At 40.7% G+C, this 21033-nt stretch overlaps 2 protein-coding genes across 3 annotated transcripts in view; one reads left to right on the forward strand and one right to left on the reverse strand.

The window, feature by feature from the left end:
* Positions 1 to 6354: 6354 nt before the first annotated feature.
* On the forward strand, positions 6355 to 16215 carry LOC132830943 (HIG1 domain family member 1A, mitochondrial-like). The gene is made up of 4 exons (XM_060848906.1): positions 6355 to 6650; positions 12501 to 12599; positions 13990 to 14124; positions 15964 to 16215. Exons 2-4 carry the CDS (start codon positions 12506 to 12508, stop codon positions 16026 to 16028), a joined length of 294 nt encoding a protein of 97 aa, XP_060704889.1. The 5' UTR covers positions 6355 to 6650; positions 12501 to 12505; the 3' UTR covers positions 16029 to 16215.
* Positions 16216 to 16390: 175 nt separating this feature from the next.
* The window catches only part of eftud2 (elongation factor Tu GTP binding domain containing 2), a 95622-nt gene continuing 90979 nt past the window's right edge, over positions 16391 to 21033 (reverse strand). For both annotated transcript variants that reach the window (XM_060848904.1, XM_060848903.1), the window contains 4 exons: positions 20891 to 20985; positions 19898 to 20051; positions 18988 to 19095; positions 16391 to 16705 (listed from right to left, as the gene is read on the reverse strand). In XM_060848904.1, the coding sequence (XP_060704887.1) occupies positions 16610 to 16705; positions 18988 to 19095; positions 19898 to 20051; positions 20891 to 20985 (453 nt within the window). In that variant the 3' untranslated portion in view covers positions 16391 to 16609. The remainder of the gene's footprint in view (positions 16706 to 18987; positions 19096 to 19897; positions 20052 to 20890; positions 20986 to 21033) is intronic.

A 21033-nucleotide genomic window follows, 5' to 3' on the forward strand; every position in this document is an offset into this window, starting at 1 on the left:
ACAATGAATGTTCTTAACCTTGTTAACTTGATTCATATAATGGATACTTTTCCCCTTGTTAGCTGACCTTGTGTACAGAATGCTTCCAATATTGTTAAATAGCTCTACATAATGAATACTTTTCCACCTTGTTAACCCATTAAACTTGCCTCCAGCACCCTGTTGTTAACTATAAGCTCTTATCTGATCTGAGTGATGCTCAGCTGAACCTCTTGTTTTACACAACTCAGAACTAAACTCTTTCATTGCCTGCTTATACCCGATACACATTCTCATGTCTTCTTCAGTGAGCACCAGTATAAAGTCTGGGAGCGTCATCTACAGACTACCAAACTTTAATTTCCAACATGTGCTTATTTTTAAAAGAGAATTGCCACAGTGTAATAAATTACTATGGATGTAAATGTAGTGGCTGAGGGAGAGAGAGAAAGCAGGCGAGATGAGGACTCTGATACAGCAGTCAGCATCACTGAGAGGAGCAAGGGAGGTGAGGGCTCTCTCACAGACAGACAGCATCACTGAGAGGAGCGAGGGAGGCGAGGGCCCTGTGATAGACAGACTGCACCACTGAGAGGAGCGAGGGAGGCGAGGGCTCTCTCACAGATAGACAGCATCACTGAGAGGGGCAAGGGAGGTGAGGACCCTGTGATAGACAGACAGCATCACTGAGAGAAGCGAGGGAGGTGAGGGCCCTCTGACACACAGCATTACTGAGAGGAACAAGGGAGGTGAGGGCCCTGTGATAGACAGACAGCATCACTGAGAGGAGCGAGGGAGGTGAGGTCCCTCTCACTGACAGACAGCATCACTGAGAGGAGCGAGGGAGGTGAGGGCTCTCTCACAGACAGACAGCATCACTGAGAGGAGCGAGGGAGGTGAGGGCTCTCTCACAGACAGACAGCATCACTGAGAGGACCGAGGGAGGCGAGGGCCCTGTGACAGACATCACAGAGAGGGGCAGGTGCACTGAGGACCATAGGACAGGCAGTCGGTGTCACTGAGAGGTGCAGGTGAGGTGAGGACCCTGTGATGGATAGTTACCGTCACTGAGAGGAGCAAGGGAGGTGAGGGCCCTGTTCAGGGTAACCATGGCTGGGAAATGAGCATTCAAGTTTATTCATCATTCAGAAGGACAGGCTGGACAAAAGTAGGTGAGGTGGCATTATTAATGAAAGATGAAATCAGTGCACCAATGAGAAAGAATATAGGTGTGGGAAATCTATATGCAGAATATGTGTGCATAACGCTAAGAAGCAAATAAGGGTTGGAAAACACTGGTATCAGTTGTCCATAGGTAATTGGATGGCATTAAGCAGGAAATCAGAGATGCATGGAGCAAGGATGCTACAATGAAGTTTGGAGGAACAGAGGTATCTCGAGGAGCTTGTCTACAGATTCCGGAAGATGGCAGGACAGGTTTATAGGGTAATTATGAAGGCATACAGAACATTTGCCCTGATTGTGGCATATATTATAAAAGCCTGAAGATTATATTGAACTGTACAGCTCTTTGGTTAGTCCACAGCTGGAGTATTGTGTGCAGTTCTAATCACTGCACTGTAGGATGGATATGAGTGCACCATTGGAGATCCAGAGAAACTCCACCACGTGTTGCCTGTGATAGAGCAGATTAGGTAGGGAGAGGCTGGATAAGCTTGTGTTTTTTTTTAGAGAAAAACCTGTTTAGATTGGCTCCTTTTAAAACATAAATTCATTTCGTCTGGAAGAAGGGCATCCATAAGGAGGGGTGTTATTCATAAGTTCACCTTGTTGCGACCAAGGAGTGGATGAGTAACTCAGGGGAATTAGTTCACCCCTCATTAGCTGGCAGTTTGACAATTTGTTGTATCCCAGCTGAAACCGTAATAAGTTGGGGAACCTCATTCGGGGACTAGTTGTAACAGGAGATATATATGAACATTGTAAATTAGGAAGAATCATTGAAGAACATCCGGCATTTTCATTAACTTGAGAAGCCTCAGAAGACAAAATGATTGGAGAAAATTGACTGACAGAATTTGAAAGAAGTAAGACACAATCCTATTGATAATATATCAGAATAGAAAAATAAATCTGACCATGAGTTCATTTCAATTTTTACTGAAAGAGAGGAGACTGTAATGAAAAAGTGTGTTTGTAACAACTCCAATGAGGTTGATTGACTAATACACAGAAATAGAAAATAAGAAACAAAAAAACAGTTAATGAAAAAATACTGAATTACTGAAATATGAAAAGGGAAGTTTCAATATATTTACTGTTACTGTTCTGGGCTTCAGAAAAACTGGGTGGCGACATCCATAAAGTTGACTACTTTATGATTTTTTTTCCCATTTTATATCATAAAATTCTTCTTATCAGCAGCAATAATCAGGTTAAAGATCCTGTCACACATTGTCCTGGTTCATTATTTCAAAACTAAAGAGCTTGTGAACAACAAACAAACTGAGGGACACCAGTCAGTGTACAGATATCCCTCTGAGATAGGGGTTGGGGCATGCGCCAAGTCTTGGGAGGAGTGTATCAGCAAAGTCAGGCAGAAACTGGGCAGATGGAAGCTACGGTCGCTCTCCATCGCGAGGAAAAGCCTGATCATCAGGTATGAGGCACTGTCATTGCTGTTATACGTGGCACAAGTCTGGTCTATTCCCAGAACCTGTGCCGCTGCAGTCACCCGGGCCATCTTCCAATTTATATGGAGATCAAAGATGGACCGGGTCCGAAGGGACTTGATGTATAAAGATCTGGGCATGGGGGCAAAATACATCCAATGCCACCCTCTCCCTGATGGCCACCTTTGTGTGTGGCTGCATCAAACTGTGCGTGGATCCCCGGTACGCAAACACCAAGTGTCACTACGTACTGAGGTCCTACCTGTCCCCGGTGTTGCAAAGGCTGGGCCTGGCCTCGCTGCCGCGGAACGCTCCAAGTAGTTGGACCGTTCGGTATTACCTGTCCTTTGTGGAGAAATTTATGAAGAAAAACACCTTTGACCACAAGTCCATCAGGAAGTGGTCAGCACGTAGTGTCCTTGAGACCCTTCGAGGAATGGAGAGGGCAGATCCTATCAAGCGGTTCCCTGAGCAGACTGTCAAAGTCATTTGACAGAACACCTCCTTACCAGAACTTTCCAACAGGCACCAAAACATGTCTTGGCTGGTGGTGAGAAGGGCTCTGCCTGTGAGATCCTTTATGTAAGCCCGGACTCTCTCCCGTACCGCATGCTGTTCTCAAAGCAGCTGCAGGGGGGACGAGACTGTCACACACCTCCTTCTGGAATGTGCCTATGTAGAAGGAGTCTGGAGAGGAATGCAGTGGTGTTTGTCGAGGTAAATCCCGAGCACCTCCATGATGCGGGACACCGTGCTCTACGGTCTGTTCCCCGGGACGCACACCGAGACGAACATCAACTGTGCCTGAAGGATCATCAACTTGGTGAAGGACGCCCTCTGGGTGGTCCGAAACCTGTTGATCTTCCAGCTGAAGGAGTTGACCCCGATTGAGTGTTGCAGACTAGCACATTCCAAGGTCCAGGACTATGTGTTGAGGGACGCACTGAATCTTGGGGCAGCTGCTACCAAGGCGCAGTGGGGAAAGACCACCATTTAACATTTGCCTGCCTAGGAAGAACAGGGGGCCCAAGCAGTCATTTGGGTTCTGCTGATGCCTCAGCTAAATATATTGATATTTGACTGATAAACGTTCAGACCTGTATATACAAATGATAAATTCTGATCTCTGTATGCAAAGAAATGGAATGTTTACATATGTATAGCATGACCAACTGTAGAGACCATCAAAATATTTTATGAATAAAGTATATTTTTGAAAAAAAAGTCACCTGAAGATTATCCAGCTTGGAAAAAAAAAGGTTTAGACACATGAATACACAATGAAATTGTATTTCAGGCAGCAGCTTTTTGGCACAAAGAGATAAAGAATCACAAAGTTTTAACAGCGTGTAAAGAGTCCTTTTGGCCATTCGTGTTGACGCCAGTCATCAATTCTAATCACATTTCCCAGGAATTGCCTTGGAGCCTTGTATGCAGTGCCATTTCAAGTGTTAAAAATCACACAACACCAGCAGGTTTATTTGGAAGCACAAGGTGACATTTCAAGTGTGTATCTAAATCGTTCTTAAGTTGAGGATTCCCATTTCAATCACCTTCTTGGCAGTGAATTCCAGGTATCTACAAGCTGCTGCATGAAGAATTGTTCCTCAAACACCCCCCCCCCCCCCCCCAAAATCCTGGTCCTTAAAAAACTTAATAATGGATGAATGATGGCTTCATAACAGCAGAACCAAAAGGATCTTTCTCAACTGGTTTATGTCTTAGCCTCTCAGAAAACCACAGCTGGTTAAAGGCAAATTGCACAAAACATCAATTTACTGAGAACATCAAGATGGTGGTGCACGTTTGGAATGAGCTGCCAGTGGAAGTGATGGAGGCTGGGACAATGACAGCATTTAAAAGACATCTGGATGGATGCATGAACAGAAAGGGTTTAGAGGGCTATGGTCAAAATGCTGACAAATGGGACTTGAATAATTTAGAGTATCTAGTCGCAGTGGATGTGTTGGACCAAAGGGTGTGTTTCCGTGCTGTAAAACTCTGACTCTATGTCTAAAACTTTCACCACTGCCAAGAATACAAATCATCAATGAAACAGTTGTGGTCCCAGATTAAATCTAGGCATTTTTGAAAATGTTTTATTCTTGATCTTTCCTTTTGTACAAGACGTTCTCTCCATTAAAATGATATATGTGTATTTGTGTCGTGTTCTCAGGGTTAGCAAGTAATAGAATTCTTTTCTTTCACTAACCTTGTAATCGGCTCCTTCATTTTGAATAGCACTGCAGGTAAATTAACTTACATAACTGTGTGCTAAAAAATCTTTGTTGTGGCTAACTGAGGGGATTAAGAAATGAACAGCCTGGTCACATCTCATAAACTGATCATAATCGCTCTCATGACCTGCATGGGATGCAGTAAATCCTTACATACTAAGGGAGGGTGGTCTGAAGGATGTGATGACCAAGAGAAGGAGGATGAGGCAATCAACAATGACAATCTACTCTACTTCCAATCACTAAAACACTCCATTTTGTTCCTAAAAATTCATTCAAATGATGTGGCTATTGCTGGCTAGGCCAGCATTTATTACCCACCCCCAGTTGCCAGAGGGCAGTTATGAAGCAACCATATTGCTGTAGTTCTGGAGTCAGGCCAGACCAGGTAAAGATGGCAATTTCCTCCCCTAAAGGACATTAGTGAACGAGTAGATTTTTTTCTGACAATCGATTCATGGTCATCATTTGACTTTATTTCCAAATTTTTACTGAATTCAAATTCTACTATCTGCCATGGCAGAATTTGAACCCAGGTGCCCAGAACATTACCTGGGTCTCTGAATTAACAGTCGAGCAATAATACCACTGGGCCATCATTAAAACTAAACTGCTGCTGCTGGAAATCTGAAATAAAAACAAGGCACTGGAAATACTCAGCAGGTCAGAAAAGAGATTTGTCTCAGGTTGTGATGATTCTTCAAAGAGCCTTTTTAATATATTTGTTCATGGTTTGTGGCTGTCGCTGGCTGAGCTACTGTTTAGGTATTTTCTAATCAACTTATTCAGAGATGTTGTTACATAACTCTAGGGCTGGTGGGACTAACACTAAACCACAATAATCACGCGCACTTACTGTTTATTGTTAGTCCCTAATTGCAGTGGAGAAGGTGACGGTGAACTGCTTGTTTCATCCATGGCATTCTGTTTAATGCAGGTGCATCCACAATGCAGTTAGGGTGGAGATTCCAGGAGTACAGGATGAAGGGTGGCTGGGAGGAGAACTGATAGGAGGCGTTGCTGACCATGTCCTTTGGGATAGTTGTGGTCAGGTATTGCAAGACCTGATGAGCTCTGATGAAGAGTCAGATAGGTTAGCTTGCTCTCTCTCCATGGATGCTGCCTGACCTGTTGTGATTACCAGCATTTTGTTGTTTTCTGCACAGATCCCAGCATCTGCAGTAATTTGCACCTATAAGGTTGGGAAGAAGCTGCCTAGAATCATCAATACCTGAAAAATGAACTCTGTTTTCCCCCACAGGCGTTGATATGCCGAGTCTTTCCAGCACTTTCCGTTTTCCTTAAAGAGGCACGAACTATCTGACCTGCACAAATCATTCGCACCCAAATTGTTCAATAGTACAATACGATTTCTACACAAATTAAAGACCAAGTTCATCTGCGTAATCAAATTTTGCATACAAGAGGCGATGAAATAATTATTTACAAAATGCAAAGCACACAAGGTCAACATTGCAGCAAGTCAACTTCAGATGCTGGATCAGAGGCAGAGAGCAGCAGTTCAGGCAGAATCCAAGGAGCAGCAAAATCGACGTTTCGGGCAAAAGCCCTTCAGAAGCCGGTCTTAACAACACCAAGTTCCTCAATTCAACCTTTCCTTTAGCAGGTTATTTGCTGAACTCTGGCGCAATCAAACATTTACGATATCTCATTAAGACATCGATTTTCCATCATCGGCTTCTCGAAAATCTGTCCAACCCGGAAATGTACCAAATAGTTTGACTGTAACAAGTGGAGCAGGAGCACCCTTTTTTCTAAGCAGGGCTGATTTCCGAATAAGGTAATGTCTTCAACGATTAAACTGATGTTTATTGTTTAAAACATTGTTGATCGATTCAGTGTAGCTTGTGAAAGTCGCTTAAACAGCGGCTTTTGAAATCTGATGGATTGTAAAAACGTCAGAAGTGGGCCTTGGGCCGGATTGAATGGTTAGTGTAACAGCTGAAGGTGGGTCTGTTTGGAGCTCGCCCCTACCACTGTCAAAACGGGATTGTACCGTCTGCTGTAACCTCAGGACATCCCTCGGTGCGAGAAAACGATCAGCCATGATCCAGGCGTCCTATTCTGTGTGAGCTACAGCTATATTTAGCAAAGAGCACATATGAAACAATTCTGCAAAATACTGTCTAATGGTAATTTGAGAATTGTGCTGTCCAACCTACTGAAGTACTTTAATCCTGTATGAATAACAAATTAAATCAATGTTGCAGTGATGTTCTTCAATCTTAGCATTACTTCCAGCTAGATTTATTTTTTCTTATTCCTGTAATTTGGGTGTTCCTGCAAGACCAGGATACATTGACCTTTGGATGGTGATGTTGAGCCAGTCTTTCAGCTGCTGCAGTGTGTGTGTGTGTTAAGGTGTTCTATCAGTACTGAGTTAGCAAGCTCCAGAATGTTGACCAAATTATGATAAGGGTGAAGTATGTCCAATTCTGCATGCTGTATGACCTGCACTTGGTGTTTTCTAGGTGATAGAGGTTCTATATAAGTCTTTGTGAGTTGCTGCAATATGTCTAGTAGACACTACACACTGCAGTCATTGTTACTAAAGATGCTGGACAATGTTTTATTCATTCTTGAGAAATGGCTGGCCAGCATTTAATGCCCATCTGTAATTGCCCTTGAGGTGGTGGTGAGCTTTCTTCTCAAACCACTGCAGTCAGCGTGCTGTGGGTAGACCCACAATGCTCTTAGGGACAAAATTCCAGGATTTTGACCCAGCAACTCTGAAGGAATGGCAATGTGTTTTCAAAGCTAAAAATCACACAACACCAGGTTATAGTCCAATAGATTTATTTGGAAGTACAAGCTTTCAGAGTGCTGCTCCTTCATCAGGTAGCTAGTGAGGCAGTATTATAGAACACAGAATTTATATCGCCAGTCACTTGCAAGTGGTGATGTTCCCATGTATCTGCTGCACTTGTCCTTCTAATGTAAGTGGTCATGTTTGCAAGTGCCATCTAAGGACCTTTGGTGAAATTCTGCAATGCATCTTGTAGATAGTTCACACGCTACAGAGTGTTAGCAGTGGAAGGAATCCATTGTGGATATGGTGCCAATCAAGTGGGTTGCTTTGTTCAGGATGGTGTCAAACTTCTTAAGTGTTATTGAAGGTGCATTCATCCAAGCAAGTTGGGAGTGCACAGGCTTTGAGGAATTGGGAGGTTGGTTACTTGCTGCAGTATTCCTAGCCTCTGACTTGCTTTTGTGGCCACTGGAATATATGGTGAGTCCAACTGATTTTCTGGTCAATGCTAACCCCAAGGATGTCAATAGTCATGGTTTCAGTGAATGGTAACACCACTGAATGTCAAAGGCAGTGGTTATATTGTCTCATTGGAAATGGTGATTGCATGGCATTTGTGTGGTGTGAATGTTATTTACCATTTGTCAGCCTAAGTATGGATATTGTCCAGATCTTGTTATATTTGAATTTGGTCTACTTCATTAACTCAGCAGTCACGAATAATGCTGAACATTGTGCAATCATTGGCAAACATCCCCACTTTTGACCTTATGATGAAAGGAAGGTCACTGATGAAACAATTAAAGATAGTTGGGCCATGGACATTACTATGAGGAAGTGCTGCAGAGATGCCCCAGAACTTTGATGACTGACCTCCAACAACCACATCCACCTTTCTATGTGCCAAGATGACTCCAATCAGTGGAGAGTTACATCCCAATTCCAGTTTTGTTGGAATTCGTCAAAGTTGGCCAAATTGTCTTGTATCTTGAATGTTGAAGCTGCACTCATCCAGCCAAGTGAAAAGTGTTATGTCATAATCCACTTTGTGCCCAGATGTTGGGCAAGCTTTACAGAATCAGGAGGTGACTTGCTTACCAAAGAACAATGAGCCCCTTTCCAACTTCTGTAACCACACTATATATATAAATAATTTTTAATCAACCTGTTCAGATGTGTTATAACACACCTGTGGTTTGGACTGGACTTGAACTAAGGTCCCAAATCTACCACTGCATTGCAAGAGCCTTCTACAGTATTCATATTGTACAGCCAGTTAAGATTGTAATTAGTGGTGACAGTCAGAATGAAGGAAATCGTTACCTTCATTTATTGAAGACAGTCATTGATTGGGACGTTAGCAAAGATGTTACTTTTCTCTTAGCATCCCAAAGTGTTATATTATTAAATAACCATTTAGGAAAGCTAATAGACTGTTCTAATTTACTGCAAGAGACATTGAGTACAAAAGTAGGGAAGTTATGCTTCAGCTGATCTGGGCACTTTTGAGTCAAAATCTGGATTACTGTGCACAGCATTAGTCACCTTATTAAGGAAGGTTGGAGACAGTTCTGTCTAATCGTACTTGAGGTGGGTGCCTTGTGAGGAAAGAATTATATCTGCTGGTATTTAGAAAAGTAGGAGGTAACTTGATTGAAAGATACAAGCTCCTGATGGGCATTGACAGGGTAGATTTGCAGAGGATGGTTCTTCTTATGGGAAGATCCATTTTAATGTTTAAAATTAGGGGCTGTCCATTTGGCTCAAGAGTCTTTGGAATGCTTCCTGAAAGTGGTGAAGCAGAGTCCTTGAATAGTTTAAAAGCAGAGATAGATTCTTGCTGGGCAAAAGGATGAAAAACAAAGAGAAAATGATTAGTGAAGACAAATGTAGGTTAATCAAAATCAGAAATCAGAGAAACTAAAATGGGGAGCAAATATGGCATGTTTTAGTTTGACCTTCATAAAAGGCGACACAAAGACCTAAAAATGTTGAGGTACACCCGCTCGAATGAGACGAACTTGGAAATAAATTGCCATTCCTTCACAGCTGCTGGAAATCAGTATTAGTAGGGAAATGCTATTGGGGAAACTGATGGGATTAAAGGCTGCCAAATCCCCAGGATCCAATAATCTACATCCAAGAGTACTTAAGGAAATGGCCCTCGAAATAGTGGCTGCATTGATGGTCTTTTTTCAAGATTCTATAGACGCTGAATCAGTTCCTATAGATTGGAGGGGTAGCATATTGAATAAAGGAGGCAGAGGGAAAACAGGGAATTATACACTGGTTAGCCTGGCATCAGTATAGTAGGGAAAGTTCTAGGGTCCAGTATAAAAGATTTAATAGCAGAGCACTTGAAACAGTGACAGAATTGCACAGTGTCAACTTGGATTTATGAAAATGAAATCATGCTTGACAATTTTACTGGCATTTTTCAAGGATGTAACTTGTAGAGGTTACAAGAAGGAACCAGTGAATACTTGGACTTTCAGAAGGCATTCGACGATCTCCCATAAGAAATTAGCATGTAAAACAAAAGCTCATGGGATTGGAGTAGAGTACTGATATGGACATAGAACTGGCTGGCAGACAGGAAACAGAAAGTAGGAATAAACTAGTGTCTAGTGGGTACAGCAGGGATCAGTACTGGGACCCCAGCTATTCACAATCTATTAATGATAAAGTTTGCAGTCAACACAAAGTTGGGTGGGAGGGTGACCGTGATGCAGAGATGCTTCAGTGTGATTTGGATAAGTTGGTGAGTAGGCACATGCATGACAGATTAAGTATAATATGGATAAATGTAGCAAAAACAAGACAGATTATCTGAATGGCGATAGATTTGTAAAAGGGGAGGTGCAATGAGACCCATGAGTCCTTATACACCAGTCGCTAAAAGTAAGCATGCAGGTGCAGCAGGCGGTAAAGAAAGCAAATAATATATTGGCCTTCATAGCATGAGGACTTGCGTACAGAAGCAGAGATGACATGCTGCAATTACAGGTCCTTGACAAGACTACACCTGCAGCACTGGGTGCAGTTTTGGTCTCCTTATCTGAAGATGGATGTTCTGGCTATGGAGGCAGTGCAACAAATGTTTACCAGACAGATTCCTGGGATGGCAGGACTGATATATGATGACATACTGGATTGGTTAGGACTATGTTCCCTAGAGTTTAGAGGAATAAGGAGAGATTACACAAAACCAATAAAATTCTAACAGGACTAGACAGGGCAAATATTGGAAGGCTATTTCTGATTACTGCGGATTCCAGAACCAGCGGTCAAAGTCTAATGTTAAGGACCAGGCTAGATCCTCTCAAACCATTTTGAGAATATAGCCTAGATCCTAACTTTGCTAGCCATTTTAAGCAGGTGTAAAGTGGAAATTCCAGGAGGGAGATGCAGCTGTGGTCAAACCACTTAGTTTTAAACAAAACAGAATTTATTTACAAGATTGCCGAATGAAACACAAACAAGAGAGAACAGAATATAGAATAACTTAACCTATCCGAAAACCCAACAGATTACCTCAATTTAATGATGCAAGTACTTGCAACAATGCATTTGTGGGTGGCACGGTGGTTAGCACTGCTGCCTCACAGTGCCTGAGACCCGGGTTCAATTCCCGACTCAGGCGACTGACTGTGTGGACGTTCTCCCTGTGTCTGCGTGGGTATCCTCCGGGTGCTCCGGTTTCCTCCCATAGTCCAAAGATGTGCGGGTCAGGTGAATTGGCCATGCTAAATTGCCCGTAGTGTTAGGTAAGGGGTATGGGTAGGTTGCACTTTGGTGGGTCGGTGTGGACTTGATTGGCTGAAGGGCCTGTTTCCACACTGTAAGTAATCTAATCTAATCTAATCTAAAATGCTCATAAACACCCCTTGGCACAAAAGGTAAAATCAGGATCTTACAGGAGAGAGAGGATCAGCATGGACTTGCTTCTGAGTCCAGCAGCTTCACAACTGAACCCACACCAAACCAGAGAAAAGTTGAGCTGAGAGAACTGGCCACTCCCCTTTCATTGTACAATTTTTTTTCTAAACTTGAAAGCCTTTTTGCCTGAGGCAATATCTGGTAGCTATACTCACACTGGCCCTAAAACTCTTCAAACCTAGACCTCTTAGAGTCTATGTCTTTATGACCGCTCTGAGAAAAAAAACAAGGACAACATGAACTTGTTAAAGGAGCATCATCACACTAAGGATACAATGTAGGCCTTTTATGACTGAAATGAGAAGAAATTTCTAAACCATGTGGAATTCTCTTACATAGACCACTGCTGAAGCCAAAACATCGTGTTTTCAAAGTGATAGATATAATTTCTTTAGTTAAGAGAACCTAAGGGTATGTGGCTAAAGTGGGAACAAGGTATTGAGTTGGATGATTGAACATGGCCGAGCCGGTCCAAATGGCCTATTCCTGTTCCCAGTTTTTTTCTTTATTAGGCAGAAATGCAGCTTGAACTCAGGTTACCCTCTTTGAATGAGAAGAAATTTAATTAAATAGATGGAGTTCTTCTAGCACAATTCATAGTTAGCCTTAAATGTATAAACTGCAGACCTGACCCCTCTGAATTACTGTACTGTTTCAATTACAAGAACTACAAGTATTCATTAGAAGAGCTAATGAGGGGTTTCATAAAACGATCTTGAAAGGGTGATAGAAAAATCATTAGCAATGTATCTAATGACTGTGCTTACATAAACTCTAAAATGTGAACATTTTCTCCTTGGAGTTTGGCATAAAGATTTGTAAAAATTCCAAAATTTTAGGTGGTGTAATTAAATCCAGATTAGACATATATGTTTTTGAAAGTATAAATCATTCCATTTAATATTGTACACTAAGATGGATTGTTATTTACTGCTGCTGTAGTGAACATGTCCACAGATACCACCCCATGGAGTTCCAAGACTCAGAGCCCAGTTTCAAAATTGATTGACAAGTCCAAAGAGTCACCTTTTGTTCCAATTGGTGAGTTTCTGTAGGTAATGCAAAGGTTAACTCTGTGTACAAATAGCTCATTAGTATGGTTTCTATTTCAATAAATTTAAAAATATGCACCAACTTTACAGTGATATTAAGGAAAATGATTATTTTGATCAAAAATAAAATAGTTAATAAATGTAAACATCTGAAATTTATATTTCAATTATAAATGGTTAAGAAAATGTGACATTTAGGAGTGCCAATTAGAAGGGGAATATGGTGAACATAAACACATTAAAATTGCAATCAATTTCTTCTGTATTTAACAGTATATGAAACATTGTAAGACTCTGTTCCTTTTGAACCTCAATTATGATTTTCAATCGAGTACAGTAACTGACTTTGTGCAGAAGTTTATATGAAAGGCATTGTCCAATTTAAAAATCTGCTCTTCAGTGAGATCTAATTTAATTTTTTGTCTGCTTTCATCTAAGAAATAAGATACTGCACTGCTTGATGCCACATGGATAGTATTAATGGGATTGGGTACTTGTATAGATCTTCCTCCATACCAGCTTTATACAGCTTGTCAGTGCTGTGTCAGCCTATTACACCTCCAGGCAAAAGTGAGGACTGCAGATGGTGGAACCCAGAGTTTAGATCAGCATGGTGCTGGAAAAGCACAGCAGATCAGGCAGCATCCGAGGAGGAAAATCGACGCATCGGGAAAAAGCCCTTCATCAGGAATAGAGCCAGGGAGCCTCCAGGGTGCAGGAGATAAATGGCTGGGGGGGGGGGGGGGGGGGGGGGAAAGAGAGAGAAGGTAGCAAAGAGTACAATATAGGTGAATGGGGGTAGGGATGGAGTACAATCATAGAGTCACAGATGTACAACATGGAAACAGACCCTTCGGTCCAACTCGTCCATGCTGACCTTATATCCTAAATTAATCTAAGCCCTTTTGCCAGCACTTTGCCCATATCCCTCTAAACTCTTCCTATTCATATGCCCATCCAGATGCCTTTTAAATGTAATTATACCAGCCTCAACCACTTCCTCTGGCAACTCAGTCCATACATGTACCATCCTTTGAATGAAAAGGTTGGCACTTAGGTCCCTTTTAAATTTTTCCCCCTCACCCTAAACCTATGCCTGCTAGTTCTGGATGACTCCACCCCAGGGAAAAGACCACGTCTATTTACCCTATCCATGCCCCTAAAGACGGTGATAGGTATACCTCCAACCAATACTTAATGGACAATGTAAACTTACAATTGGGTCGAATTTATTCTGATTAGCACCTTCTAATCTCTCAGTAGAAATATTTTCAGACAGATGAATTGGCAGAATTCTGGGTTAACAATGGACTTGCAACAACAGAAATAATTTGCATGAAGAACTAAAACATTCTGACTAAAATTAATATTCCCTACAGGCATGACTGGATTTGCAGCAATAGTTGGATTGGGACTTTATAAACTGCGAACCAGAGGGAACACCAAAATGTCTGTGCACCTTATACACACCCGTGTGGCTGCACAGGCATGTGTAGTGGGAGCTGTGACCTTCGGTAAGTGTTTTGGTTTTCAGCAAAATTGAATGTGTTAGCAGGAAGGAATACGTATTAAAAATAAAAATTAAAAGCTTCTCACAACCATTCAAAAATTGCTCTAAGATGAATAAAGCTGATTCCAGAAAAGCAATCAGCACTTGAACTCACACACTAGGAAGCTCAGAGTAACGGAAGGATCTTGGGGTGCTTGTTAAATAGAGTATTTAAGAAGGCATGTGAGACACTTGCCTTTATCAGGCGTGGAGTTGTTTCCAAGAGCAGGAGGGCCATGTTGCAGCTGTACAGAGCTTTGGTTAGGCCACAGCTGGAGTAGCAGTTTCTGGTCATGAGACTATAGGAAGGATATCATTGCAATGGACAGTCACCAGGATGTTGCCTGGGATGGAGCATTTCTGCTATGAAGAACATCTGGATAAGTGAGGGCTGATTTCTTTACAGCAGAGAGGATGGAATGGGTGTTGATAGAAGTATATAAACATTGAGGAGCTGGACTAGGTGAATCGAGCAGCTGTGCCCCTAAGTTGAAGGATCAATAACTCGGAGGCATAAAGTGAAATGCAGAAAGCTCCGAGGGGATTTAGGAAAGTCTTTTATCACCCAGAAGTAGTGGGGATTTAGAGTGCACTGCCTGGGAGGTTAGTTGAGGCAGGTAAGCTCACAATGTGAAAAGAAATCTTGTTTGACCACTTGAGATGCCATAACAGTCAAGTGCAAGAAATTAGCATAATTTTGGTCATATAAACCTGGTGTGCCAAAAGGCCTTTTCTGTACTGTCTGATTCGAAAGTCAGAGTTAAATGATCCCAGTGTTAGTGTTGACCATACAGAACTAACTTTATGTTTGCTGGTTTGATTACGGACCTCTTTTTTCCACAAAAGGCTACGGTGAGCCCAAACTCATTTCTATCTGTATTCGAGGGCGGCACGGTGGCACAGTGGTTAGCACTGCTGTCTCACAGCGCCTGAGACCCGGGTTCAATTCCCGGCTCAGGCGACTGACTGTGTGGAGTTTGCACGTTCTCCCCGTGTCTGCGTGGGTTTCCTCCGGGTGCTCCGGTTTCCTCCCACAGTCCAAAGATGTGCGGGTAAGGTGAACTGGCCATGCTAAATTGCCCGTAGTGCTAGGTAAGGGGTAAATGTAGGGGTAGGGGTATGGGTGGGTTGCGCTTCGGCGGGTCGGTGTGGACTTGTTGGGCCGAAGGGCCTGTTTCCACACTGTAAGTAATCTAATCTAATCTAATCTAATGAATATGGGTCGACTGCAATAATTGAAAGTAGTATTTCGATTATATTTTACAGATTATACAACAAACAGAATTACAGTAAGGATAAATTATTAGAGAATCTTGGCTTGATACAATAGCTGTGGCAATTTTAGAAATAAATCCAATTGCACAATTTCATATTTTTGTGCACTTCTTCCAAAGCACTAATTTGTTCAGCTCATTGATAAGCCAGCTAAACCTTGTTCTGGAACTAGATGTTAATAATTGATGCCAGTAGGAATTTCTTTCAGTGTAACCATTTCAATTGCTGTTCTGAAACCCAAGAAAATGCTGGAGAAACTCAGCAGGTCTGGCAGTATCTGTGATACAGATACAAATACAAAGAGAAAATGAGTTAACATTTAGCATTCAAACATGACTATTTCGTTGAATCGGTTAAATCGTGCCAACTGAACACATCGGACACTTGCCTTTAACAGTTATGGCATATTTGTGGTATTCCACAATTAAGGCACATAATTTTTATGTTCTTAGTACATGTATCCATTTTCTAAACTCAGCGTCCAAGTCAAACAACTGCATTCATGTCTTGTTCTCAACTGTCTTTGCAGGTGTCCTGTATTCCATGTACAAAGAATATGTGGTGAAGCCAAGAGAAGCAAATCTCTCTAAGTAAATCTCCTCACTGTGATATGCTGCATATATTTATGTATTATTATTAATGTCCCACTTGGTATTGAGATGTCTTGAAGCAATGACATCCTCACAAATGGTTTAACATGAAATGTATTTTTCCAAAGGTTGGCAGTTTCATATTTTGCACACTCGCTTTTCTTTGCACTGAGAATTTTCTGTTCATTAATAAACAAAGGCAAAGTACAAAAGGTTCAGTAATTTTGTTTGGATTCTGATTTTTATGCACAGCATACATGAACACCATTTAAAACTAATAACTTGTTCACAAAGTCAAACCTATGCGAACTCCACCTGGATAGCACACCAATTCGATATATTTTAAGAAAAATCCAATCAACTCAATTGGAAAACAGAGCTTTTTTTTATTTTGGGATGTATTCTATTAAAAACAATTCACCTGTAAAGCTAAAATATAAAGTTCAAATCAGCTCACATTCAGGCTTATTCATTCCATTTTGTACGATTTCAGCTGATGCCATCATTGTGACTGAGCATACAACGTACAGAGTCCTGTGAGGGTTGTAAGCAGTTGGTCCTTACTTGCAGAAACTGCTGCTTTTGTTATAAGGGATAATTGAGAACCACATCCTGCTTTGCAAGTTCCAGCAACATGGGATCATCGAAAAATTTGCTGATACTAACATCTTCACTGAGGCCCTGTTAATAAAGGAAGTAGCAACACTTATTAAGATTTATTTCTACCTGATACACTTAATATCTCAAATATTAAGAGGCAATACAAATTGATCTCCAAAAAAAATTCACTGAATAATTTCACTTTGTGGCATTACGTAGGTTGGGAATCACTAAATGACAGTTTTAATGTAAAATTAGATGCCATTTTTTTAAGACGTGAACTGAAAACAAAAGCCAGCAAATGTAATTTCTGTTGAAAGCAAATGTATGACAGTTTCAGGAACTTTATTTGTTGTGATGTTATAAAAGATCTGATTCAAATTACAGTACAATGGCTTAACTCCCAAAGCTACACGGGCAATTTATAGAATAGAAGTTGGCATGTTTCTTCAGTTTTGACACAAAGTCCAGCGCTAGAAATTGCTTGCCATTACATTGATATATCATAAGAAGGCTATCAAGGGCTTGAAAAGTTAAAATATACTAGGGTCATTATCTTTGCATGGCGGTGCATTTATTTTAAGTTGCTAAAAGTTGGGCAGGCAAGATATTCAAAGTCTTGAGAGGAGGGATGAGAAAACCATTTTGTTTTTTTTCTCTTTCTCCTTGAATGTGGAGGGTAGCTCTGAAACCTATTGCATGCCCTCTAGAAATTCCTTTACATCTCAGTCTTCAATGGGTATCCTTTCATTCTGTAGTTTGAGACTCCCCCAGTGGTGGAAATATCTTTTCAGCATCTACACTGTTAAGCCACCTCAGAACCTTGTACTGGAAGATCAAGGCCCAAACCCAGGCTGCAACAGATTTAGAACTCCATGCTGAAAAGGACAGCTGACTGGTAGAAAGCAAATTACTGTAGGTAGCATTAACTGTATTCTCATTCCATGGCTCTGTCCAATTACTAAAACAATATATTCCAATAAACATTTTTGGTAGCTTTATTTACACTTTTAAGTTTGCACAATTTTCAATAGTCAAACAATTTTTAATGTTTGAAGAGAATTGCTAATACAATTAATTTTCTCCAATTAGAATTAAGCTCGGGTAAAGAGTCATAGAGCTGGACAGCATGGAAATAGACCCTTCAGTCCAACTCGTCCACACTGACTAAATATCCTAATCTAGTCCCGTTTAGAAGAACTTGGCCCATATCCCTCTCAACCCTTCCTATTCATGTACCCATCCAGATGCCTTTTAAATGATGTAATTGTACCAGCCTCGACCACTTCCTCTAGTAGCTCATTCCATACACGCACCAACTTCTGCATGAAAAGTTCCTTTTAAATCATTCCCCTTAAACCTACGCATTCTACTAACCTGGAGAAAACACCTTGGTTATTCACCCTATCCATATCCCTCATGATTTTATAAACCTCAGCCTCTGATGCTCCAGGGAAAATAGCCCCAACCTAATGAGCCTCTACCTATAGTTCAAACTCTCCAATCCTGGCAACATCCTTGTAAATCTTTTCTGAACCCTTTCAAGTTTCACAACATCTTTCCTATAGTAGGGAGAGCAGAACTGGAACAGATCAATAAAGATAAAGATAGTGGCAGAGAAGCAGAATATAGGCTTGGGATCCAGTATATGAAAAGTAAAGCACAGGGAATAAAATCTCTATTTATTCAATTTGCAACAAAGACATTTAATGGATAGATGTTCTGCCCACGTCTTCATTTATTGTGATTCTGTCTCTAGGAATGTCTTTACACACAAATCATCTCTCTTCAGAATAATCAAATACTTGTTATGCGTTCTGAAATTTCTGTAGTTACTTCAACCACTAGCTAGTTTTAAGAAGTTCTCCTATTGGTTGGAGGTTGAAGTAATGAATTGGACTGAGCAATATGTACAAAACATTATTTCCACGCTGTCAAAATGTGCAATAATCAGATTCTTCAGAATCTAACAGAAAATGTGGAACTTCTGTGGTCTGCTGTCTCACATGCTCATTGTGATTTATAAGATCTTTTATCACCTCTGGTTATGCCACCCATTTAAACTTCAAGTCAACAGTCCAAGATGTCAATCTAAAAGTTAGCAAAAGTTCAAAACTCAAAACTGAATGTTTGTAAGGTTAGATGGACCAAGAGTTTAAGAGTCTCACTGTAATTAATAATCATAGATATCTTGTGTTGGTTAGCAATCAAATAGATAACTTGATAGGCCACATTGAAAAAAAGGCACATATATTTCAACAAAGCTTAACTGGCCTATATTGCTGAGGAAACAATACCGTGCAGAATAGACCGATGTTTCATGTCTACTGGTACCAAAAGTTCTGGAATAGATAATTGATTACCTTTCTCCTCCTTGTTTTGATCATGAATTCTCTGGCCAGATGAGGTGCAGGTTGTGGTTCCAATGGTCTGATAATGATACTTTTGTCCAAGGGATCACCAGGTACAATCTAATCACAGAACCACAAATCTCATTAAGTAATTACAGCTAACAATTATTCCTCCAGTCTCTGAAAATAATTTAAAATTTCAGAACATTTTACTTGGTATTTCATTTAAAAGGAATTAATTGTTATGAACACTTAAAACAGTCATCCCCAGGATTTGAACATCATGGCCAAGGTCAGCATTTAGTTGCTGAGAATTTAATACAACTTAACGTCTTTAGAGAGCTGACAAGACACAAGCCTGTTGACATGGGATTGGAATCATACATTTTTTTTAAATAAGAGAACATTAGGAAACTATTTGAGAATTTTTATGATGACCCAGCAACTTACTGGTCGTGCTTTCTTAAAAATAGCAATTTCCCAATTCCGAATGCACTTCATAATAATTAGATTAGAAAAATGATGATTTTTATGTTGAATAACACTGCTGTCAATTGGAAAACTGCGCTTTCACCTGTACATATGATGTATCTATTTACGGAAAGCAGTATTCTCTAATTTTCGGATATTTCAAAGAAAATAAATGACTTGGAAAGCATATTCAGCCACTGATGTGTAGGGACACCATATTCCAAACAGTAACAATTTCACATTCTGTTGTATTGAACAGTCATGGCAACCTATTGGAAGTCCATGTCCTCGAGTGAAACTTGAACCCACCAGCTTTTGACTCCAAGATCACCACCATGCCATGCTAACATCTGAAAGCAGCTGACTGATTAAAGATTTGAGCAACACAAAGGATGAGATGCTTTCAAATTAATACGCAGCAGTTGTTTGCTTCTGAAGGTAAAATTCTCACCTGCCAATGGTGGAAGACTGAGAGAGAGAAAGCTTGCCCCTGTGTGTGTGTCCGCAGGTCTGTCTCAAAGCCAAATGAATCAATAGCTGGTACAAATGCTTTGATTGTATAAAGTGGAGAACCTGGGATTGGTGCATCCTGTGTCACATGGCCTCTGAAAATAAAAAAATTGCAGAGAAACTAATGTTCACACTTGCATGTTTACATTATCCAGTCTGCATTGGATAATAAATGCCAGTGTAAAAATTCTTTGTATAACAAATTCTGACCAGAGAGCTCCTTTGAGCCTTTATAATTGTGTGCTAACTTGCTATCTTAATTAGAGTACTGAAATATCTCCAATGCAATTCCTGCTTGAAAATGTATGAAGCCATTGCAGTCTCTGTACTGCCATTATTCCATGATTGACTATCTAGTCCAGGGTTTCTCAAGCAGTGGGTCACAAGGGACCATGAGATTCTGAAGTTGCAAGCTCCAAACCAGAAGTGGCTGCCATGGAGCTCCAACTTAGCATTGAAGTGGTTAGGTCTTTTCAATCCTCTTTTATTCCCCAAATCAGAGGCTGATCTTTGAGACCTAATTCTTGCTCCAAAGCAGCTTGTGAAGAGGCACATTTTTAAAGCGAGGTCAATAAATCCTAACCTTACTGCTAGGATTTGATTCGCAATTGATCCAAAATCACTTTAATTTACCAGATTATACCATACGTAACACTGCCATCGATATGCCTACGTTTTTTTAAAAAATGGCACAGTGTATTGCAGAATATGTTCAAAACTAAAAGTTCCTTTGTTTAAACAGGCAATATGTGATTCTAAAAAGTATTTAAATAAAACTGAACAGGGGTAAAGCATACCCTTAATTTTAGTTTTGCTGCTTCCCTCTGCCCACAGCCAATATTGCAACATTTTCACAGAATACTATAGTACATTTGTGCTATCTAAAATCCAAGATAAAGCTTAAACCTGACATGGGTAGAATTAATCTGCATACCTCCTTCTAGCCAAGACTGTATAAACTGCTGAAACACAGTCTGCTGGTGCCTGCACCTCCACAAAGTAATAAGGTTCCATCAGACGAGGTGTGGCCTATAAGAAAACATTATTTTATTAGCAAACCTACTAGAATATCACAGG

This window comes from Hemiscyllium ocellatum, chromosome 32 (genome assembly GCF_020745735.1).
Source record: "Hemiscyllium ocellatum isolate sHemOce1 chromosome 32, sHemOce1.pat.X.cur, whole genome shotgun sequence".
In the NCBI taxonomy this organism is placed as follows: Eukaryota; Metazoa; Chordata; class Chondrichthyes; order Orectolobiformes; family Hemiscylliidae; genus Hemiscyllium; species Hemiscyllium ocellatum.

Bases quoted from the DNA above. Each gene is read 5' to 3' on its own strand.
- LOC132830943 (XM_060848906.1), top strand. From the start codon at position 12,506: ATGTCCACAGATACCACCCCATGGAGTTCCAAGACTCAGAGCCCAGTT. The intron at 12,600-13,989 runs GTGAGTTTCTGT...TATTCCCTACAG, and splicing joins GTCACCTTTTGTTCCAATTG to GCATGACTGGATTTGCAGCA. The intron at 14,125-15,963 runs GTAAGTGTTTTG...CTGTCTTTGCAG, and splicing joins AGTGGGAGCTGTGACCTTCG to GTGTCCTGTATTCCATGTAC.